This window comes from Mesoplodon mirus (assembly GCF_964341445.2).
Source record: "Mesoplodon mirus genome assembly, chromosome: 3".
NCBI classification, from domain to species: domain Eukaryota; kingdom Metazoa; phylum Chordata; class Mammalia; order Artiodactyla; family Ziphiidae; genus Mesoplodon; species Mesoplodon mirus.
In genome coordinates this window covers 119,560,225-119,583,146 of record NC_138978.1, presented here as the reverse complement: position 1 = coordinate 119,583,146, position 22,922 = coordinate 119,560,225, and the positions used below count along the sequence as shown (strand labels likewise).

Genomic DNA, 22,922 nt, shown 5'->3' with positions numbered 1-22,922 from the left:
TGGCTGTGCTGCGCGGCTTGCGGGATCTTAGGTCCCCGACCAGGGATTGAATTGAACCCTGGGCCCTCGGCTGTGAAAGTGTAGAGTCCTAACCACTGGATCACCAGGGAATTCCCTGAAAGTTCTTAAATATTTCAAATTCTTCCCCTCATCTCCACTTCTTATTGTCACTGCCTTATTTCAAGCCCTCAGAATTTTTTCACCTAGGTTATTTCAGACGCCTCTAAACGAACGGGTCTCTGAACTCTCTCAGGCCAATTATTTTTCCAGTCTGCCAGAGTTACCTTCCTAAATCCAAATGTAGCTATATCATTTGCTTAATGTCCTTCAAACTTCCCCATCTTCTATAGGATTACAGTTAAATTCCTTAGAATGACATACAAGGCCCTGCAAAATTTGGACCTAGTTTCAACAACCTTTATTGTGATAGTCCCTCTCTTGAAAGCCAGGAGTCCAATTCTGTTTAAATGTTTTATTCTGCTTTGTCTCCAGACCTTTGCAAATATATTCTCTGCCTGCTATCCTTCTCCTCCAATTCACTTTCCAACAGTTGGTTCAGATGTCATCTCCTCTAGGAAACCTAAATAGAAACACATTTATAACTCTACTTTCCCAAGCTAGGGTCTAGTCTACAGCTTTCTTACAGTGACCAGGGCACCGCTGTTTGTAACAGCTCTTGTCACACAGCTGCCAATGTTTGTTTACACGTCTTTCTCTTCCATTAGACCATCGGTCCCCAACCTTTTTGGCACCAGGGACTGGTTTCTTGGAAGACAATTTTTCCACGGATGGGGGGTGGGGTGGGGGATGGTTCAGGTGGTAATGCGAGCGATGGGGGGATGGTTCAGGCAGTAGAGCGACGGGGAGCGATGGGGAGTGGCAGATGAAGCTTTGCTTGCTCGCCTGCCTGCCGCTCACCTCCTGCTGTGTGGCCTGGTTTCTAACAGGCCACTGACAGGACAGGTCCATGGCCCCGAGGGTTGGGGACCCCTGCGTTAGACTGTGAAGCTGTGAAGAACAAAAGCCTTACACCTGCCACAATGCTGGACACATAGTGAACACTTAGTAAATGCTTGTTGAATGAATAAGGGAAGTGTTCATGGAAGAGCAAGTGAACTACACTGCCCTCTTCACCCCTTAATTATTCTTCCTCTTCTATTTTAGGAAACTTTTCCTAAAGCATTTCTGGCCAACTGATGTAAGCTCCATCTGATTATCCACCATCCTGGCTCCCCTGATATTTTACTTGAATATAGTTATCCTCAGGTTATTTTTTTTCATTTCTCTTATTATTTCTCAATTCCTTCTATAGCGTCTCTAACTCTGCCCAGTTTGTCTCAAGCTCTCCTTCACTTTCCTCTTTTTTTTTAATTCAGTAAATTTACACTTCTCATATATCATGTGTAAGTACGTAACATAAAGTTCTCAAAAAATTTCCCTTTCTTTGGTACCTGACTCTCCACCCCTCCATTTCTCAAACCTTTCCTCCAAGGCTATACCCCGCTCCCCCACCCACCCCGAAACGTGCATAGCTATTGCTCAGGAGGAAAGGTGGGAGCCCTTCTTTGCTGTGGTTAGGCTGCCGAACTGTTTTAAGAACTGAACTTTCACAGGCTATGCTTGAGAATCACACCTCACCACCAAGTCTCAAAAGGTTTGCGGAACGGCGACATTCCGTAAACAACAACCCCTTCTTTTCAACCTCCAAACCTAACAAAACAAGCCACAGAAGTCTCATGGAATAGGTGGTAAAAGATCTAGGAAGGATACGGAAGGACACGAGTGGCTGAGGGGCGGGGCGCGGACCTGGTAATCCCCGACGACTCTCTCCCCGCCCCCATGAACTTCCGCCCTAGCACCTCCTCCGCTCTCACGGGCGGACTGCCGCAAGCTACGCGAAGACGCGCTGGCGTGCGCGGCCCTGGGGGCGGAGCTCAGGGGTAGCTGGGAAGCGACGCAGGACGTGCGTGCGTGCGTACGTGCTCGCTCGCGGTGGCGGCGGCGGATCGGAGAGGCCAGAGCCGGAGACCGAGCTGGGATCGGGCCCCGGGCGGGGGCGGTGCGAGCGGCGCCAAGCGGATCCTGGGGGCGGGGACGGAGCCGGGGCGGGCGGGACTGGAGCGGAGCCCGGGAACTAGGCGGGAGGTCCCAGGGTCTCGGGTTAGGGGGGTGGAGCCGCACTTCGTCGCCGCGGGGGTGCCGGGACTCCGGCCTCAGTGCCGCCGCCATCACGGACTTCCTGTGGGACAAGCGCACGGGCCTCGCCGCCAGAACGGTGAGCGCGCGGGCTGGCGGGCCGCGGGGCCGCGCGGAAAGATGGCGACCGCAGGGCGGGCGGGAAGAAGATTGGATTGGGGGCAAGGGGTCGGGGCGAAATTAGGAGAGGGGGAGGGCTGAGAACTGGGAAGTGGCAGAGGTGAGGAGTAGGAAGATGAGATGGAAGGTCGACCTGCCCTAGATGTATTCTGGAAGACAGGTGGGGAAGTTGGGAGGGATCAGAGTAGGAGAAGGGGTGATGGAGTACGGATAGGAGTGGTTCCAGAGATGAGAAAGAGCAGAATATCAAAGTTGGACCAAAGCCGGAGAGGGGGAAGACACCACCGTGTCACTTGGAGGATGTGGAAAGAGTTTTACCCTAGGAGTTATTTCTGGATTTTCTGAGTGAGAAAGAGAAAAAAAAAGATGCACAAGTTGAGAAAGGTTGCAGGCTGGAGATCCTTGGAGGAATGTGGAGAAGGACAGCCTGTGAGGGACTTTGGTGGCAGTATGTATATGGTGAGATGACATTTGTGTGGCTGTGCTAAGCAAGGTTGGATTACCTGGGAGAGTCTTGTGCTTGCATCTTCTTGGTTTCCAACAAGCCCTGTTAGGCCAGGAATGAATCAAATGCCACCCTCCTCAGTTTGAGAAGTAGCTCAGAATGGGAGCCAGATGTTGGAGTCATGCCTTTTCCACACCTAATCCTACCCCCGCCCAACAAGACTTCTGTCCCTGGGCCTATGTAATTGCTTTCTGCCCTCCTCATCTTCCTGGATTGTGACAGTGATTACTCTCTGATTCTTTCCTTGAAGGAAAAAAAGGATTTGTGCACCATGCCATTCCAATTCCAATAACCAGAAGGTGGCCAGCTTTTAGCCAACTGGTGCTGATATTAATTAAAAACCAGTTATTCTGTACTTAGTAAGCACAAAAGGGGAGGGGCTGGATGGGAAGCTGACTGCAGCTTGGAGCCACATGTATTTAAAACCACTCAAGGGGGATTTGGCCAGTGATGTGAGAAATGATTAAGATAGTTCAAGGAGCCAGACCCAGATCCCTGTAACTTGCTTATATTTGGTTTATACAGCTATATGTAGAAACCTGGGAAACTGGATTCCTGCCTTCAGGACATGAATGGCCTATTTGGGGAGATAAGATACACTTTTAATGATTGTAAAGCATTTGTGATAATAGTCTGTAGTAAAGCATTATTTTGTTGAGTTATGAGGAACTTAGCGTGGCATAGATCTATCCTAGATACCAGCCAATGATGAACTGTTGCAGTCTTCATCAGTTACACAGTCTCAACTGTAATGAGCTGTGGCCCAGACCTGAGTGTCTTCATGAAGGCAAGTTTGAGGAAAATCAGAATAGAGCAATGAGCTGAGTGGGGGGGAAGATTCCTAAAGTTTTTGGGTAGAGTTAGTAGGTGAATATATATACTTCATTAAGGAGGACTTGTAAGCACAGAGGAAGACTGAGGAAGTTGTGAGTGGTTAAAAAAAAAAAAGTAGAAATTGAAGAGCAGAAAGCAGCTTAGCATCTCTGGAGCAGCCAGTCCTTGGAGGGGACTTCTGAAAACTCAGAGCTCGCCCCACTATTGCTACTTTTCCTTCCCTTCCAGATGCCTCATCCTCGAAGGTACCACTCTTCAGAGAGAGGCAGCCGGGGGAGTTACCATGAACACTATCGGAGCCGAAAGCATAAGAGACGAAGAAGCCGCTCCTGGTCAAGCAGCAGTGACCGGACACGGCGGCGCCGACGGGAAGACAGCTACCATGTCCGTTCCCGGAGGTGAGGCTTCAGGAAGAGAAACTCACACTTGGCCCACTCACTTATTTATTTATTCAACAAAGATTTATTGGTTTCAAGCCAAGTAGCTGGTGGAAGGTGATGCTCAAAACGGATAACAAAATAACCCATTTACACTGTGGTGTTAAGAGTCTTATCATAGGGGAAGTATATAGTAGGGGGCTGAGATAGCATCCAACAGGTTTGGTTGGCAAGATGTGTATTTCAAGGAAAACGTCCCAGAGAACGTGACATCTAAGCTTGTCTGAAAGACGAGAGAAGTGTCCCAGACAAAGGGAAAGCAAGTGCAAAGGACTAGGGGCTAGAGGTAACTAATGAGCTAATAGACAAGACAGAGGTAGGTCTCCATGGTTTTAATAACTTAGCAACATGCTCAGTGGGAGGGATGGGTTAGGGATAGTTTGGAGCAAAGCTGGATATCAGTCAGGAATAGCTTAAAAAAGAAATGGCTCTTTATTCCATTGCATCACTGGAGGGGAGGAGGAGGCCCTCCCAGGGAGTTGTATGACAAGGAATGTGGCCTGAACAGATGCACTTAATGGGTGTTTGTTGTCCAACAGCAGCTATGATGATCGTTCATCCGACCGGAGGGCGTATGACCGGCGATACTGTGGCAGCTACAGGCGCAACGACTACAGCCGGGATCGGGGAGAAGCCTACTATGACACAGACTACCGGCATTCCTACGAATATCATCGGGAGAACAGCAGTTACCGCAGCCAGCGCAGCAGCCGTAGGAAGCACAGACGGCGGAGGCGGCGCAGCCGGACATTCAGCCGCTCATCTTCGGTGAGTGTCAGCCCAGGCCCTTCCTCTCCCCACTCTTCTTCAGCTCTCTGGGACCCTGGTAAGTGAGAAGTATCCTTGTTCTCATCTGAGCATTTGGGGCATGAACAGTAAGGTGGGCACTGAGTCTGTCTACTCTCTTGGAAGCTCTCCGACTCTTGGAGGGCCCTGGAATCTGCTTTGGAGATTGATGGGCACAGAGCATTTGTGAACCCCAGTGCCCTCCCTGGCATGCTGGGCTTACTGTGTTGGGAGCAGCTCCTCCACCCCCCAAGGCCTCCACTTTCTAATGGGGACCTTGCTTGTGAACTGCCTTTCTCCCCCATGTACTCCATGGCCCCGTCAGCAGGTGGGCTTGGGTGGGGGCAAGGGGAGACCTATGCCCGCCTGGAAGGGCATCGTGTAGAGCATGGGGTTGTGGGTGACATTGGCAACGACACCACTTCTCTGCTCTGCCCGTGCCTCCCCCCTTTCCCATTTTGGGTTTGGGGACTTGGGATTATGCGCCGCTCTCTCTTCTCACCCCGATCCAACTTACTGCATCTGACGTGTTCCCTTCCACTGTCCCCCATCATCGTCTGTCCCCCCTGGCTGGGCGCCTGTGACCGGTGACCCCTCCACCACCCACCCCGCCTCCCTCCGGCCCCCGCTCCGACACCTGGCTTGCTCCGACCCCCCCCGCCCCCCGACAGCAGCACAGCAGCCGGAGAGCCAAGAGTGTAGAGGACGACGCTGAGGGCCACCTCATCTACCACGTCGGGGACTGGCTACAAGAGCGATGTACAAGCCAAATCGTAACAATCCTATAGCCTGTAATGGTCCCATAGCCATCCTAACGTCCCGAGCCAACCCAAGTCACAGCCTCTTTTGCCTTTTCTCAGTGGTGTTGTTTATCTGGGTGGTTTGAGTTGCTGTTGAGAATTGACCTCTGCTGTCCACTCCCAGCTCTCATGGCCCCTGGGTTAAAGGTGGTGGGAATCATGCAGGGGTTTTTTTCCCCTGTGACCATCTGTATCTGTTCCCCCTTCCTTCATCTCCTCACCCCAGGTTGCTGTACCCTTTTTTCTTCGAACTCAGCTCATTCCCCACCTTCTCTCCCTCCCTCTCCCCGACCCTGCTCTTTTTCATTTCAGATGAAATTGTAAGCACCTTGGGAGAGGGGACCTTCGGCCGAGTTGTACAATGTGTTGACCATCGCAGGTAACTGTCAGCCCCCCTCTGTACTCCACACCTGGTAGCCATAAAGAGGTAGTGAGGGTTATCTAGGGCTTTTTTGCTAATGAGCCATAGGTAGGATATCTTAATCCCCAGGCAGCCCTGTTCAGTCTGAGATGTTCTTGAGATTCCAGCAAAAGCCTCTCCTGCCATCCTATAGGGGCGGAGCTCGAGTTGCCCTGAAGATCATTAAAAATGTGGAAAAGTACAAGGAAGCAGCTCGACTTGAAATCAATGTGCTGGAGAAAATCAATGAGAAGGACCCTGACAACAAGAAGTAAGTGAGTGAAGGAGTATGTGGGGAGTCTGAGAGGCTCCACCCCTATACAGGAAAACCTTCCCGACCTGGACTAGACAGGCAGGGGAGTTGTAGACCTTCTCATCCATCCATCTTTTGTTCATCATCTTAGAGTAGTAGAACATTAGGGCAGGAAGAGAAGGTCTGTGACATTCTCTAATCCTTTCCCTTGTTTTCAGGGCAGTTAGATTGCTCTGCAGTTTGGCTCCGACCCAAGATGGCCTCAGTAGGGATATGCCCTGGAAATGGCCCTGAGACTGAGAATCAACATTTTCATCAAAAAATTAGTTGTGCTTTTAATAACTAGAACTATGCTAATGAAGCCACAGACATTTATGTGTAATTTTTCTGATCACACACATTCCATAATCTAAATGTAGAATAAGAGTATTAAGCAGAGGGCCTCCCTGGTGGCGCAGTGGTTGAGAGTCCGCCTGCCGATGCAGGGGATACGGGTTCGTGCCCCGGTCTGGGAGGATCCCATATACCGTGGAGCGGCTGGGCCCGTGAGCCATGGCCGCTGGGCCTGCGCGTCCGGAGCCTGTGCTCCGCAACGGGAGAGGCCACAACAGTGAGAGGCCCGCATACCGCAAAAAAAAAAAAAAAAAAAAAAAAAAAAAAAGAGTATTAAGCAGAGACATAAGTAGGTATAAACATGGGCCCAATGATGGCTGATGGTGAGTGAATTTCAGGAGCGGGAGTTGGGGTCAGAATGCAGAAGTGGCAGTTTGACAGTATACGGTCCACACTGAAGCCTGGCGCTTGGCAGCTCCTCAGCAAATAGAACTTTTTTTAACTATTTAAAATGTTGCAGGAAAATGGTTTGAAGTTTCGCAGGTAGTACTTCTCTCCTTGGGTCTGCCAGAAAGGCCACTGCTTAGCTGAACTGAATTTTCTTGGTGATAATAGCTGGCATGTTTTTATACAAGTATGTGGAATCAACAGCTATGCAGTCCCTCCTTGTTGGAGGGGTGGTGGGCAGATGGGAGCTCATCAGACATCCCCTTCCCCCATCTCTCTTCCCAGCCTCTGTGTCCAGATGTTTGACTGGTTTGACTACCATGGCCACATGTGTATCTCCTTTGAGCTTCTGGGCCTTAGCACCTTCGATTTCCTCAAAGACAACAACTACCTGCCCTACCCCATCCACCAAGTGCGCCACATGGCCTTCCAGCTGTGCCAGGCCGTCAAGTGTGAGTGGGGCGGGCCGAGGCGGACTCTGGGGCAGCCCCTCCCTCCATTGGACCTCTTCTGTCTCAGTTGTGCACTGCTGAAGCCCCTAAACAGTCAACTCAATTATCTGCAGTTCTTTTATTCACTATCATGTTGACATCTCTTTCTCTTCTGACTTAACTCCTTCACTGATGTCCTTACCATCACTGATTGCTCTTACTCCACATTGAACCTAGCAGGAGCTGGAAGAGAAAGTGTTTGAAGTCAAAGCACCTAATTAACTCTTTTTTCCTTTATTCCCCTTCCTTGGGAAAGTGTAAGTCAGGCAGCAAGCACAAAGAGACAAAAAGATTCCTCGAGCTAGAGGTTTACATTTGTCTGAGCTGAGAATGCTCTCTGTTCCCAGCAAACCAGGCAGGAGCAGGGAGTAGTGCAGCCAAGGGGCCAGGTAGGGACTAGTACATACTTCCTCTTGAGTCTTCATAACAGTACAGTTTCACAGAGTTGAATTCACAGGAGTCAGATAGACACATGTCAAAGTCAGTGCAAAAATGCAACCCATAGGGACTTCCGTGGCAGTCCAGCGGTTAAGACTCTTCTTCCACTGCAGTGGGTGCGGGTTCAATCCCTGGTTGGGGAACTAAGATCCCGCGTGTCACTCGGTGTGGAAAACAAACAAACAAACAAAAAAAAACCCCGTAGCAAGCCATCTTTATACTTTGGTTGAGAAGTACATGTATATCTGATGTTAGTAAGTATAGGGCTTCTGACGTGGATGGACCTAGAGTCTGTCATACAGAGTGAAGTAAGTCAGAAGGAGCAAAATATCGTATATTAACGCATATATGTGGAACCTAGAAAAACGGTACAGATGAACCGGTTTGCAGGGCAGAAATGGAGACACAGGTGTAGAGAACAAATGTATGGACACCAAGGGGGGAAAGTGGCAGGGGTGGTGGTGGTGGTATGAATTGGGAGATTGGGATTGACATATACACACTAATGTGTATAAAACAGGTAACAAGAACCTGCTGTATAAAAAATAAACAAAATTCAAAAATTAAATAAGTACAGGCCTTCTTAGACTAGGCATTTCATTTGGATGTAGAGCAGAAAGCAGCCTAGTGCTTCTGGACCTGCCTTCTCACCAGCTTTGAGCTAGGTGACCAAGCCTGGGGTCAGCTGGTACCAGTTAGCTCTGGCCACTTGGACCAACCCTGACCTGGCCTTCTCCTCTGCAGTCCTCCATGATAACAAGCTGACACATACGGACCTCAAGCCTGAAAATATTCTGTTTGTGAATTCGGACTACGAACTCACCTACAACCTAGAGAAGGTAAGATGGACAGGGTCCACCCCTTGGTCAGTGGGCACAGGTGGCCATGCCACTTTGCCTTTCTCTTAGCCCTTTCTGTCCTCCCTTTTACTTCTTTCTCCCACATTTTCTGCTCTGGCTCTGACTAAAACTGCAGTACCAGAATAGTTGGAAGGGGAGAGATACAAGACAAATTGGAAGAGAATTTGGAAAAAGAACCTCAGTTAACTTTCCAGTAGAGTGAAAATGCTTTCAAGGTTCTTGGTTTGGGCTTCCTTTTCTTTCTGTAAGGAAAGCTCATCTCCACTGACTAACTGGAGATCATGGAGATCTCAGCTAAGGAAGCTATTCCTCACTTTGCTACCTGCTATATATTTTCAGAAATATTGTACACTAGTCACTTGGGTATACTCTTCAGATGCATAGAGACTTGCATGCTGTTCCACAGTTATTCCTAAATCTTCTTCCTCCCCCACTCCTAAAGTAGTCTGCTGGCTATGGGGGTGGCTGTAAAGCAGAAGGCATGTGTGGGAGCAGGCAGGAGGTCAAAGTCGTTTTTTTAAGGCTCAGAAGCACTTTAGAGAATAGTGGTAGAAGCTCGGTCTGTTCATTCTCAGTCTCGGTGCAGAGGTTCATGTTCTTCCTGCTTTGCTCCTAGAAGCGAGATGAGCGCAGTGTGAAGAGCACAGCTGTGAGGGTGGTAGACTTTGGCAGTGCCACCTTTGACCATGAACACCATAGTACCATTGTCTCCACCCGCCATTACCGAGCACCAGAGGTCATCCTCGGTAAGGGGGGAAGGACAAGGTTGTCCAAGTATGTGAGGGGGTGTGGTGGTGAGGATAGGGCCCCCTGAGCCTCATAGTACCTTTTCCTTCCCATTCCTACCCAGAGTTGGGCTGGTCTCAGCCTTGTGATGTGTGGAGTATAGGCTGCATCATCTTCGAATACTATGTTGGCTTCACCCTCTTCCAAGTAAGTGGTGGGGTGTTTTATATGACCACTAGGTATTCTCCTGCCTAATTTCCTTGTCTGCTGAGGAGCTGCCTGCTCACTCCACATTGCTTATCTTCTTGGCGGCTAGACCTCAGCATCCCCTCTCGGTCCCACGCTCAGTTCTGTCTTTGTTTCCCAGACCCATGACAACAGAGAACATCTAGCCATGATGGAAAGGATCTTGGGTCCTATCCCTTCCCGGATGATCCGAAAGACAAGGTGAACCTCGAGTGGGAGGGACTTAACCCTTTTCCTCTTCTCTCCGCAAAATTGGTCTCTATCACATCATTTTCTTTTTTCTTTGACACCTGCCCTCCCCTCAGCTACTCTTGAGATGAGGGAATAAGGGAATCATCCCACAACAAGAGGAACCTCCTGATTCCTCAACTTCCCCCTTCCCCTCTAGGAAGCAGAAATATTTTTATCGGGGTCGCCTGGATTGGGATGAGAACACATCAGCTGGGCGCTACGTTCGAGAAAACTGCAAACCGCTTCGGGTGAGCCGGGCTGGGAATAAATTGTGCCCACCACCCAGAGGTCACTTCCTTCTTAAGGTGTTTTGCCCCTGGAATGCATTTCACAAGCAGAGGGTTAGGAAAGAAGGGGAGGAAAACTGAAAGAAGACATCTTTGTTGATAGAAGAGAGATAAGAGGGAGTGGTTTTATGGAGGGAATGAGGTTAGACAGCCATGTTTTTCTTGAGCCAACCAGAGATGAAAGCAATGTCCTGGATTCTTTAGGTCAGGCAAAAAAGAATAAACTGCCTTTGAAGAGGTTACATTTTACTGACAAGCTAAAGAAGATTCATGAAGTTGACAAGGATATACAAGTAGAACTTTCAAAGAGTATGAAGGAATAATTGTGCTAGTGGGAAGGTAGGGTGAGCTGTGACATCAGAAATGGTCACGGTGTGGTCATTCATAATGGTAGCAAGCAGAGCCGTGGTCCTTCAGGATTGAAATCTAGGGCCTTGAAGAACGCAGGGTTTGTAAGGCATCGTGCCTCACCTTTTTCCTGCCCTCCACCACCAGCGGTATCTGACCTCAGAGGCAGAGGAACACCACCAGCTCTTCGATCTGATTGAAAGCATGCTAGAGTATGAACCTGCTAAGCGGCTGACCTTGGGTGAAGCCCTTCAACACCCTTTCTTCGCCCGCCTTCGGGCTGAGCCACCTAACGCCAAGTTGTGGGACTCCAGTCGGGATATCAGTCGGTGACGATCAGGCCCTGGGCCCCTCTGCCACTCTAACAGCAGTGGGTGTCCAGTTCAGGACACTGGTGCTTTTTTATACAAGAGAACAGAGCCGGAGCCCACTCCTTCCTACTGGCTCCCTGTGTACCTGTGAATATGTGAAATAGTGTAAATATGAAAGAACTTGGACCTATCACTTCAACCCCTGCCTTGTACATAATGCTATTCCATCTCACACTCTTCCCACCCTCACTTGCCCCTTCACAACTGAGTTGGATAGGGGCAGAATGAGGTAACCAGATGGCATCTATCCCATGTTTTATAAGGAATTTTGTACAGTCTTTGTGAAATAAAATGACGTGCTTCATCTGACCCCCATCCCTGGAGTTTGAGGTTTGGGGGTGCTGGGGTGGAGGGATGAGAAGATTGGCAACGAAGGGAGTCCCATCTTATCCTCCAAAATTAACTGTAGTCAGGTTACCAGTTTACCTGTCCAGTTTGTCTCGGGAGGAGAGTGATGGCTGGGTAACATTTCTTGACGGTGAGAAGGGTTATCTGGAATGATAAGGTTTGGGAAGGAGGTTCGATTACTGTAGCTCTTAGGCTGGGCCCCAGGATAGAGCCCGAAGTCCAGATTTAAAAAATTTTTTCAACTGGGCTCCTGGGAGAGTACCATCACCGGTCGGAAGACCCCGGTCGTATGTCTCGGAAGACGAGGAGGGACCGGGATTCTGACGCGAGGCCTGCTGGGAGGTGTAGTTCGGTAATTGAGGGAAGTCACGTGGGGAAGGGGCGGTACTTGGCTACTGAGACTGAGTGAGAGGTGTCACGTGGGGCACTTCCTTCTTTGCCTTTGACCGAGACGCAGGCGCAACCCTCCTGCTGCTGCGGGGATCCTTGTGACCCTTCCGGTGTGTAAAGCCAATCCGTGCACAGAGAAGCGGGGCGGACCGAGAGGAGCGGAGGGAGCTCTGAGAGCCACTGCCGCGGCAGGGGCGTGGAGGGCAGGGGGCGGCCCAAGCCGAAGTTGCAAACATGGCTCAAAGCAGAGACGGTGGAAACCCCTTCGCCGAGCCCGGCGAGCTTGACAACCCCTTTCAGGTGACTTGCGCCGGCCTCTTTGGGGCAGCTGGGGTGATTTTTCGAGTCTAGAGGGTCGGGCTAACTTGTATTCCCGTTCGTGACATTTGACCCGAGGAAGGGCCGCCACGTGGGAGTGACGACTACTCCAAACCAGTGAGCATCCTGGGGGGGCGGGCCCTGCCCCTTAAGGAGCTGGTACTGGCAGTGTGGCGTGAAGGATTGGGGCAAATAAGGGGACAACAGCGTGGCCCCCAAGCTGCAGTCCTTGGAGCCACAGCAGTTGAGAAGAGGCCCCTGTGAGTTCCCCCAGAGGCACCAGGTGCCAGCTGAGCCCCAGATCTTTGCCCACAGGACCCAGCTGTGATCCAGCACCGACCCAGCACGCACTATGCCACGCTTGATGTCTACAACCCTTTTGAGACCCGGGAGGTGAGATTCTGGGAGCACGGGCGGGCGAGGAAGGGTGGGGTATGCCAACAGGCCCACTTTGTTGGGGTATAGGGGACTTTTTTGCACGCAAAGGAAGAAACACCGTGATCTTAGCTCCCTGAGAGAGGCCAGTCTGCCATGGGATGCCTAATCCTAAAGACACTAAGGCCAAGGATCCATCAGTTTGAGCTCTAAATGTCAGTCTTGGGAGGACCTGGAGTCTGGCAGGGCCTGATGAAGACCCTGTCTGGTGAGCCTTTTTTGAAGAAGAAAAGGGATGGGGCCGGTTGGAGTTGCAGAGAAAACAAACCATGTTTAGGTATACAGTTAGAAAACAAGGGATAAAGAAGACTAGACCTGTTTGTCTCACTGCAATAGAAAAAGGTAAGAGTTTTTAAAAGTTTAAGGAGGTTGATACGGTAGATGAGTGCTTTGAGTCCTGGGTAAGGAACTCGATGTGAGGGGTTATGAGGGCTGCTGCAGGTTGTAAAAGAGTTCTCTGATACAAACACAAGAACTAGCTTTCTAACAACTGGGGGAGGGGCTGCCACCTTAGGTAATGAGTTCTAGGTCTAAAGGTATTCAAGTAGACTCTAGATTCCTGTGTTATGAAGGACTAGATGATTCCTAAGGTTTTTTCCAAACTCAACAGCCACCACCAAGCTATGAGCCTCCTGCCCCTGTTCCGATAGCTCCACCCTCAGCTCCCCCTTTGCAGTCTTCGAGAAAGCTCAGCCCCACAGAACCCAAGAACTATGGCTCCTACAGCACCCAGGTAAAGGGGGTGTATGGGTAGAGGTTGAGGAGAGGGACCAGCCCTGGGGTTCAGGACTCACATTGGCCTCTGCTCATACTGGTCAGGCTTCAGCTGCAGCAGCCACAGCTGAGCTGCTAAAGAAGCAGGAGGAGCTCAACCGGAAGGCAGAGGAGTTGGACCGGAGGGAGAGAGAACTCCAGCATGCTGCCCTCGGGGGCACAGCTAGTAAGTGGGTCCTTGATACGGTTGGGGAGGGCATCTGACAGGTTCGAAGTCTCAAAAAAGGACCTCAGAGCATGGGCACTGGAGCCAGACTGCTGAGTTTGAATTTGGGTGCTATGTCTTATTAAGGGTGAGCTCTTAGACAAGTTATTTAATCTTGAGTGCCTCAGTTTCCTCACTTGTAAAATGAGAGTAATGTTTGTACCTGTTTGACAGGATTGTTGTGAGGATTAAACAAAGTCATCTATACAAAATGCTGGGCACAGTGCTTAGAAGTTGTAAGTCATAATAAACACTCAGTATTAATATAACTTTTGCCACTGGCCCTTGTTTCTCTGAGCCCTCAAATTGGAAACAGAAGAGAAGACCCGGAGGTGAAAGGAAGGGGGAGTGATTTGTTGGTCTCTGTCTCACTTGTGAGATCCTCCTGCTCTTTTTGTGCCTTACAGCTCGACAGAACAATTGGCCCCCTCTACCTTCTTTTTGCCCAGTTCAGCCCTGCTTTTTCCAGGATATCTCCATGGAGATCCCCCAGGAATTTCAGAAGACAGTATCCACCATGTACTACCTCTGGATGTGTGAGTAGTGAGAAGCCTTTTTGAAGGAAAAGTACAGGTAGTAACCTGTACATCTTTCTTTTCCTGGAGCGCACTCACCCAGAACTAGACACTTCACCTATCCTCAGCATTTGAGTTAAAGGCTCATTTCTCCAGGAATCTTCCTGGATTACTCCTTTTATAGTATTTAGAACTTATTCTCCAGCCTTCTGGCAAATGTATGTTCTTGCCCTCTCCCCCTTCCCCCTGTCCTTATGCATAAATGTATTCTGAATCCTTTAAATGTCTTTGCCAAGGGGATCACACATGATTGAGATTTGCTAGTTCTGTCTCCCCTGCTGAGGATCCTGTGAAGGCAGAAGCCGCCTTCCTCTCCTTAGTCTGCCACATTTGGTGAGGGCTGTGGGGTGGGCTTCTAGGGAAAAGAGCTTTCACTGACCCATCATCCTGTTCCTCTAACCCTTAGGCAGCACTCTGGCTCTTCTCCTGAATTTTCTTGCCTGCCTGGCCAGCTTCTGTGTGGAGACCAGCAATGGCTCAGGCTTTGGGCTCTCTATCCTCTGGATCCTCCTTTTCACCCCCTGCTCCTTCGTCTGTTGGTACCGCCCCATGTATAAGGCTTTCCGGTAAGAAGGGGGAGTGGGGGTGGTGGCAGGGAGGGGACTTGGATGGGTCCCATTCTGCTTCTCCAACCCTAATTCTTTGCCTACACTTCCCTTTCTTTCTCTTTGCAGGAGTGACAGTTCATTCAATTTCTTCGTTTTCTTCTTCATTTTCTTCGTCCAGGATGTTCTGTTTGTCCTCCAGGCCATTGGCATCCCAGGTTGGGGGTTCAGGTCTGTGAGGCTGCCATCTACCTTCACCCCTTCCTCCCACTCCTGTAGACCAAGTCAGCCTTGGGTACTGGCATAGGAGTTGTTCAGAAAAAGGAAATGTGGTTTTTATCCTTGGGAGGTGCTAATTTAACCAGAGAGACAAGATGTCCTCCATGATAGAGAGCCCAGACACAACTCTCAACAGACATAGATTAAGGGAAAGATGGCTGTGGTCAATCTGAAGAGGCTTCCTGGAGGAGACATGTGTAACCATGGTTGGAGAAGAGGAAGAATCCTCAACAGAAAGGTCTGTTTGGAGTGAGGATGTCTGGAAGAGCTTGGAGAGCTGGGAGCTGATCGTTCAGAAGCTGGGATTAAACTGTGAAGAGAGTAGGTGTAGTTTGGGATTGCGGTGCATGGAAAGCTGCCAGACTGACAGGAAAACGGCCCCTGGTGGGAAGACATAACCAGCGGAGAAGCTGGGGGGACAGAGACCCAGCTGTGAGCAGCCTCTCTTCACTTCCATATACTTTCCCCTCCTTACAGTGGCTGGATCTCTGCTCTGGTGGTGCTGAAGCCCAACCCAGCTGTAGCTGTGCTCATGCTGCTGGTTGCCCTGTTCTTCACTGGCATTGCCGTGCTGGGAATTGTGATGCTAAAGCGGGTGAGGGGCTGTAGATGGGGCCAGGAGAGTGAGATCACGTGTCCCTAGGGGCATGGGTGGAACATTCAGGAGCAACTGGGGAGGGCCAGGCTGACAGACGGGTTCTCAGCTAATGGACCTGGGAGGCGGGTGTTGTGGGGTATGTGTGGGTGTGGGTTGGTAGGGAGCCACAAGGGAAAAGCTAGAGCTGCAGGCTGGTAAGTGGTGGTGATGGCGTTAGATTGGAGTGGGATAACAGTGGCCAGAACGTGCTGTAAAGTCTATGTCTCTACTTGCAGATCCACTCCTTGTATCGCCGCACAGGTGCCAGCTTTCAGAAAGCCCAGCAAGAATTTGCAGCTGGTGTCTTCTCCAACCCTGCGGTGCGAACCGCAGCTGCCAGTGCAGCCGCTGGGGCTGCTGAAAATGCCTTCCGGGCACCGTGACCCCTAACTGGGATGCCCTGGCCCTGCCACTTAGGGGAGGTGACCTAGCCCCCATCCCTGAGGTCTCTGGGACTTGATGAGACGTCACTACTTGATGTCTTCACTATAGTGCCCCCAGTCTCACAGCCATGACTGCTGAACCTGACTTAAGGGTGTGGGGAGCCCAGTGTGACCCAGTCACTGCTTCCCTCCCACTCCCCTTCCCCCAGTCAGGCCACACTGCAGCCACCTCTACACACCCCAACCCAGCTTCCTTCTGCTGTGCCAAGGCTGTTGCTTCGGTTATTTAAATAAAAAGAAAGTGGAACTGGAACACAAATCACCCCGTTTCCAGAATTTTAATGGGAACTAGGCATTATGGAAGAGAAAGTGGAGGAGACTAGAATGGAAGCAGAATGTGGACTCCAGAGGGAAGGTCTGACCTGGCCTTAGTGTAAATGGAGAGCTCTCGGGGATGGGACAGCAGAGCCCGATAGCAGGCGCAGGAAGAGGGAGGGAAGTCCACGGTTGGGGTGGAATCGAGGAGCTGCCAGGGAGCCCAGCTCCCTACCCCTCTCCGTTAATGACAGGGAAGAAGCCGCTACTTCTGCTGGGAACACAGCAGGCCGAGGGGCCTGAGAGGCTGGGTGGGGCTCAAATGGGAGCCGAAAGCGTTGTTAGCTCCCGAGGCCAGCTTGCCCTGCAACCCTGCCTACTGCTCCCTCCCTCCCTCTCCCCTTCTCCCTCCCTCCCTCTCCCCTTCTCCCTCTCCCTCCCTCCCTCCTTCCCTCTCCCCCTCCCACAGGGTCTCTGGCAGGGACTACAACTCCCGGGGTGCGCTGCGCTGGCCCTCGCACCATGCCCCTCCTCCCGCACCATCCCATCCCCATCCCCCGCCTCCAGTCCCGGACCTGCTGCAACCGAGCTGGGGGAGCGGGGGTGTGGTGGGGAGGGGAGCGGGGCTGGCGACCCAGGAGGCGGCGGCGCCGCCGCAGCCTCTCCCCACCAGGCAGCCTCGGATCCCACTGGACACTGAGGGCACACCGACCGCGCCTTTAGAGTCACGCCGCCTCTCCCCTCTTCTCTAGACTTCTTTCCCATCCTTCTCGCCTTCACCCTTCCCACCCTTCCCAGGGTTCCGGACCGCCGCCCTCTGTTCACTCCCGGACCGGCCCTTCTCGGCGCCTCTCTTCTCTAGGGAGATGCGATGAGCCGGTGCCCCCGCGTCCTCATTGCCGTCCCGGGCACGGTGCCCGTCCAGTGCCCGTGGTGGGGAGGGAGCACTCCGGGGCCCCTCCGTGACGCCCCTCCCTTGGCCCCCTCCTCAGCTGGAGTCCCTGGGCCATGCCCCGGGGGACCCAGCCAGGGAGTGGGGTCTAGAGCGAGGGGGGTGGAGAGGAGGAAGGACGGGGCCTCGGGCGCCTCTGAGATGCTCCCAAGCGTCAGGGGGGGCCGAGCGAGGCTCAGGCAACCGGGCGGCAGGCATGATGCCCTCGCCTAGTGATTCCAGCCGCTCGCTGACTAGCCGGCCTAGCACCCGGGGCCTTACCCACCTCCGTCTCCACCGACCCTGGCTGCAGGCTCTGCTCACGCTGGGGCTGGCTCAGGTGCTCCTGGGCATCCTGGTGGTCACCTTCAGCATGGTGGCCTCATCTGTCACCACCACCGAGAGCGTCAAGAGATCCTGCCCGTCTTGGGCTGGATTCTCGGTGAGTTGGGTGCACAGTTGTTGGGTGGGGGAGGCTCCTCGGGCCCCACCCCTCCACACCAGCTGCCAGTCCAAATCCTGGCCTCTCCTCCCTCTCCTGGTCCTCCTCCTCCTTACAGAGCTGGGTGCACCCTGTGGTGAGGGGCTCACTCAGGTGCCTCCCCTGTCAGGCTGAGCCTGTGCCCACTCTATCCCCAGCTGGCGTTTTCCGGGGTGGTTGGCATTGTGTCTTGGAAGCGGCCGTTCACTCTAGTGGTAGGTGCCAGGGTCTGATGCCCACGGGGAGGCAGGTGCCCAGCACCTGAGGGGATGCCTATTTATGCCCTCCAAAAGGGAATTGACTCTCCCATTCATGCTGTCCAGGCACAAATGTCTGTGAAGGAGGGTGGCTCCATCTGCGGTAGAGGGTACTCTTGGGGTCCCAGCCCTGAGTCTGTGCCCTGTTTCCCCCAGATTTCCTTCTTCTCCTTGCTTTCGGTGCTCTGTGTCATGCTCAGCATGGCTGGCTCTGTTCTCTCCTGTAAAAACGCTCAGCTGGCCCGAGACTTCCAAGAATGCATCTTGGTGAGATTTGAGGAAAGAGAGCCTGAGAGTGCTGGTTGGGGGAGGTGTGCAGGACAACCTGGGCTTGTCCTGATTCAGGCTGCCTCACCCTCTCCACTCCCGCTCAGGACGGAAAGGTCTGTGTGTGCTGCCCTCCTGTTCCTCTACTGCGGCCCTGTCCAGAGTCGGGGCAGGAACTGAAAGTTGCCCCTAACTCCACCTGTGATGAAGCCCGAGGGGCCCTCAAGGTGAGCATGCACCCCCCCCTCCCCCCCTCCGCCATTCCTTCCTCTCCCACCATCTTCCTGGTTCTCACCCTTCTGCCTCCTGGAGTCCTCACAGGCCCCGAGTATGTGGGGTTTACTACACCCCAGGCGCCTCTCACATCCCTCTCTCTCTCTTGCCTTCCCCAGAACTTGCTCTTTAGCGTCTGTGGGCTCACGGTTTGTGCCGCCATAATCTGTACTCTCTCTGCTATTGTTTGCTGCATCCAAATCTTCTCCCTGGACCTTGTGCACACGGTGAGTGGGGAGCCGGGGTCAAGGCCGATAAGGCAGGATGTGGGCAGGGTGTGTGTGCTGGGATTGGGCTTGAGGGGTGAATACAGTGCTGGCTTTTGAGCACCAGGGGCTGTGGGTCACCTAGTAGGCATGTCTGTTGCAGGGATATTTAGGGGGTCCAAAGGAGAGTGAGGAGAGAAATGACAGGGAGTAAGAGAAGTACGTGATGCCAGTCTGGGGGCATTGAAAAGTGGGACTAAAAGTTGGGCGGAGTCAGGAAGGTCTTAGATGGGGGTGGGGATAATGGGTTGATGTTCTGGTGGGGACAGAGAACAGATAGTGATTTTGGGTGCAGAAAGGTCCATGTAGAGGAGGACTTTCTAGATGGGCAGGGCAAGAGCTGAAGGTCCTCGGCTGGGGCAGGGTTAGAGGAGGAACTGGTTTTGGCAAAGGGGCCAGAACTGAGCTTCTTGGAGGGGGTGGGGCCAGAAAATGTAGATGAGAGAGGAGTTTGGGAGCCAAGGAGCTGTATTCCCAGAAACCAAGTTTGCTGACTTGCTTGCTCCCCAGCAGTTGGCCCCTGAGCGCTCAGTCTCAGGCCCTCTGGGGCCTCTGGGCTGTACATCCTCGCTCCCAGCCCCTCTCCTACACACCATGCTGGACTTGGAGGAATTTGTACCGCCTGTGCCCCCGCCGCCCTACTATCCCCCAGAGTACACCTGCAGCTCAGAAACAGATGCACAGAGGTGAGGCCAGGTGGAATCTGTGGGGAAACTAAAGAAGGTGACTGGGGCTGAGGCCGGGGATTGGTGGGGAGGGATCTTTTTGGAACAGGAGTTCTTTCCCAGGCTTTGACCCTCTCCCTCATCCTGCCAGCATCACCTACAACGGCTCCATGGACAGCCCGGTGCCCTTGTATCCTACTGATTGCCCCCCTTCTTATGAGGCCGTCATGGGGCTGCGAGGAGACAGCCAGGTGAGAGCAGGGCTTGGTGTGGGCTGGGGAGTCAGAGACAGAGCCTGAAAGCTGGTGAGCTGCTGTCACTGGATAAAGATAACACTGGTTCTCGTGATCTGTATGGCACTGGCACATTCACTGTCACCTTTGATCTGCCTGATAGCTTGGCGAGGTGGGGGGGGTAAGAACTGTTGTTTCCATTTTACAGATGTGGAAACTGAGGCCCACATAAGTGACTTGAACAAAGTGACAAAGCTGGACTGGAATCTAGGTCTCTAGAGCTCTGTCCAGCCTATGGGGTGGCCTAATCAGTGTGTAGGGCTTGACCCTTGACCCTTGTGTCTTCTGCAGGCCACTCTGTTTGATCCTCAGCTTCATGATGGCTCCTGCATCTGTGAGCGAGTGGCCTCCATTGTAGATGGTGAGCGGAAAGTGGGGAGGGTGGACAAGGTCTGGGATGCCTGGGATAGCAGAGCTGGGTGTGGGGGGCAGAGGGGGAGAGACGAGACCGAGTTGGTGGTTGAGGAACAAATGAGGGCTGGGGCTTCTTGCAATCCTGGGCTTAGTTGTCTCCTCTGAGATAAAACTGGAGGCAGGATGGCCCGCCAGAGGCTGGGCCTGAGAAAAGAGGAACCGCCTGGGCCAGGCCAGGCTGGTGCTACCCGGCAGCCCCTACCACCCACAGTGTCCATGGACAGCGGGTCTCTGGTGCTGTCAGCCATCGGTGACCTCCCCGGGGGCTCCAGCCCGTCGGAGGACTCGTGCCTGCTGGAGCTGCAGGGCTCCGTGCGCTCCGTTGACTACGTGCTCTTCCGCTCTATTCAGCGCAGCCGCGCCGGCTACTGCCTCAGCCTGGACTGCGGCCTGCGGGGCCCCTTTGAGGACAGCCCCCTGCCCCGGCGGCCCCCGAGAGCTGCCCGCTCCTATTCTTGCTCTGCCCCCGAGGCCCCACCCCCGCTGGGTGCCCCCACAGCTGCCCGAAGCTGCCACCGGCTGGAGGGCTGGCCGCCTTGGGTGGGACCCTGCTTCCCCGAGCTGAGGCGGCGGGTCCCCCGGGGAGGCAGCCGGCCAGCTGCAGCCCCTCTCCCCCTCCCCCCGGCTCGCCGCTTCAGCGATAGCTCAGGTTCCCTCACCCCACCGGGGCACCGGCCTCCTCAGCCGGCTCCCCGACCACCGCTGCTGCTGCCACGGTCCCACAGTGACCCGGGCATCGCCACCTCCAGCAACACCGGTGAGCCGCCACAAGGTTCAGGAGAGGGCAGGCACTGGGAGCTAGAGGGCCAGCGATACCCACCAGGATTTGGGACACTGTTGAGGTCCCTGGGGAGGAAGAATGGGTGAATTCACTCCTGCAGTAGACACTTCTTATGTCCCCTCCTAGAAATACATCAACAGTTTAATGGCTAAAAGAAGAGGATTTGGTTTTTGGAACGCAGTCCCACAGTTCCCAGCTTGGGCTAGTTACCTACCCTCTCCAAGCCTCAGTTTCTCACCTGTAAAACAGGTATAATAACAGTACCTCACCATAGGTACTGTGGAGTTACTGAGGAGAGATGCAGGTCAAGTGCTCAGCCCGGGCACAGAAAGTGTTTGTCGTTACCATTACGTGCCACGTACTGGAGACGCTGCAGCAGGGCACGATAGCGCCTTAGTCCCTGATTTGGTGGATCGTACCATCTAGTTGCTGGCGGACCTGAGCAGAGATGATGCCCCCTTGGTTGGGCATGGGGTGTGGAAGCTGGGCTTGAGTTCTCAGGAGGGCCGTGAGATTGGCGGGCGCATCCACTGAGCGCTCCCACTCAGTCCCTGTCTCTCTCTTCCTTCTCAGCTGAATTCAGGGACCTTTATACCAAAGTGCTTGAGGAAGAAGCTGCTTCCATTTCCTCTGCAGATACAGGTGAAGCATATGGTTGGTGCCCAGGGGGCAGGGGGTAGGGGAGTGCTGCCTGGCCTTCTCTGCACCTCCCATTCTACCCACTCTCCCTCTCCCTCTGTCTCTCCAGGGCTCTGCTCTGAAGCCTGCCTCTTCCGTCTAGCCCGTTGCCCTTCCCCCAAGTTGCTACGTGCCCGCTCAGCCGAGAAACGGCACCCTGTGCCCACCTTCCAGAAGGTCCCCCTGCCCTCAGGCCCTGCACCTGCCCACTCCCTGGGGGACCTGAAGGGCAGCTGGCCAGGCCGGGGCTTGGTCACTCGTTTCCTCCAGATGTCTAGGAAGGCCCCAGACCCCAATGGGAATGGAGCCCATGGACATAAGCAGGTAGAGTGAGGGAATCCAGGGAAGACACCCAGGAAAGCCTGGTGCTTCAGGTGGGGCCACACTGATGCTCTTTCCTGTGGCCCCATCTAGGTGCCCCGGAGCCCATGGGGCCGGCCAGGCCGAGAGAGCCTCCACCTTCGCAGCTGCGGCGACCTCAGCTCCGGCTCCTCCCTGAGACGCCTCCTGTCTGGCCGCAGGCTGGAGCGCGGCACCCGCCCCCACAGCCTCAGCCTCAGTGGGGGCAGCCAGGAGACTGGGCTCTGACCTGGGCATCCTCCCACACTGAACAGATCCAGATGAATGCTGGGGCCGCAGGCACCAGCTGGTTGGGACCAGCAGCCTTCAGCACCCCCTTGCACTGGCTGACACAAAAAGAAACCTGCTGAACACTCCCAGAAGTATCCCTTTCCCTCCTACCTCTAGGGGCTCCTGCTGCTTGCCTCTGCCCCTCCAGCCTGGGGAGACCTTCTGTCCTGCGCTGCATGGGTGTTCAGGCTGTGCGGAGAGATGCCCCTGCTTACAGCGTTGGAGGAGGAAAATAAAGTCCTGTTCCTCCAGCATGAGAGTGACTCTCTCTAATTCACCACGGGCCCTGTGGCCAGGGCAAAGGCATGTCCCGGTTGTTCGAGCACAAGGGGCTGTACGCCTGTGCAATGGGGTGGTGAGGCATGAAGGGTCAGAAAAATCTGGGTGGCCTCTCAGCTCTGCCACCTTTAGCTGCATGATCTTGGGCAAGTTATTGAACCTCAATTGCCTGATCCTTAAAACATTGTGAGGACGAAAGTTTGTAAAGCTCTTAACACACTAAGTAAGGCTTCAATAAATTTCAATTTTCCCTTCTCTTCTGGTTCATTCTTTGTCACTATTGAAATTTATTCTAGCATCTCTCATAGTTATGAAAACTCTCAAGACGCTGATTATCTATTTCCAGCTACCACACAATATCTCTGCCCCTTTTCATAACCAAACGTTTTTTCTC

The 22,922-nt window shown here is 53.2% G+C and overlaps 2 protein-coding genes across 11 annotated transcripts; both read left to right on the top strand.

Annotated features, from left to right (window-relative positions):
- The first annotated feature begins 2,011 nt into the window (after positions 1 to 2,011).
- Positions 2,012 to 16,301, top strand: LOC309799020 (dual specificity protein kinase CLK2). 7 transcript variants are annotated; one of them, XM_082612025.1, is made up of 20 exons: positions 2,097 to 2,275; positions 3,884 to 4,053; positions 4,632 to 4,860; positions 5,550 to 5,637; positions 5,991 to 6,057; positions 6,233 to 6,349; positions 7,397 to 7,563; positions 8,785 to 8,879; positions 9,517 to 9,646; positions 9,751 to 9,833; positions 9,994 to 10,073; positions 10,261 to 10,351; positions 12,481 to 12,558; positions 13,211 to 13,333; positions 13,420 to 13,540; positions 13,987 to 14,115; positions 14,561 to 14,720; positions 14,829 to 14,930; positions 15,456 to 15,573; positions 15,852 to 16,301. In XM_082612025.1, exons 2-20 carry the CDS (start codon positions 3,884 to 3,886, stop codon positions 15,996 to 15,998), a joined length of 2,295 nt encoding a protein of 764 aa, XP_082468151.1. In that variant the 5' UTR covers positions 2,097 to 2,275; the 3' UTR covers positions 15,999 to 16,301. The 7 variants fall into 7 exon arrangements, with proteins under 7 accessions (XP_082468148.1, XP_082468147.1, XP_082468146.1 ...); XM_082612022.1 differs by lacking the exons at positions 12,481 to 12,558; positions 13,211 to 13,333; positions 13,420 to 13,540; ... (3 more) ...; positions 15,456 to 15,573; positions 15,852 to 16,301 and adding an exon at positions 10,886 to 11,414 and having other exon boundaries at positions 2,012 to 2,275; positions 4,635 to 4,860; positions 5,553 to 5,637; XM_082612021.1 differs by lacking the exons at positions 12,481 to 12,558; positions 13,211 to 13,333; positions 13,420 to 13,540; ... (3 more) ...; positions 15,456 to 15,573; positions 15,852 to 16,301 and adding an exon at positions 10,886 to 11,414 and having other exon boundaries at positions 2,013 to 2,275; positions 4,635 to 4,860.
- Positions 16,302 to 16,889: 588 nt separating this feature from the next.
- ENTREP3 (endosomal transmembrane epsin interactor 3) lies at positions 16,890 to 22,783 on the top strand. Of its 4 annotated transcripts, none has more exons than XM_082615386.1 (12): positions 16,890 to 17,686; positions 17,884 to 17,940; positions 18,139 to 18,249; positions 18,357 to 18,476; positions 18,642 to 18,749; positions 19,302 to 19,474; positions 19,605 to 19,704; positions 20,038 to 20,107; positions 20,372 to 20,917; positions 21,515 to 21,583; positions 21,690 to 21,943; positions 22,034 to 22,783. In XM_082615386.1, exons 1-12 carry the CDS (start codon positions 17,462 to 17,464, stop codon positions 22,205 to 22,207), a joined length of 2,007 nt encoding a protein of 668 aa, XP_082471512.1. In that variant the 5' UTR covers positions 16,890 to 17,461; the 3' UTR covers positions 22,208 to 22,783. The 4 variants fall into 4 exon arrangements, with proteins under 4 accessions (XP_082471512.1, XP_082471511.1, XP_082471513.1 ...); XM_082615385.1 differs by having other exon boundaries at positions 19,299 to 19,474; XM_082615387.1 differs by lacking the exon at positions 17,884 to 17,940 and having other exon boundaries at positions 19,299 to 19,474.
- The last annotated feature ends 139 nt before the right edge of the window (positions 22,784 to 22,922 follow it).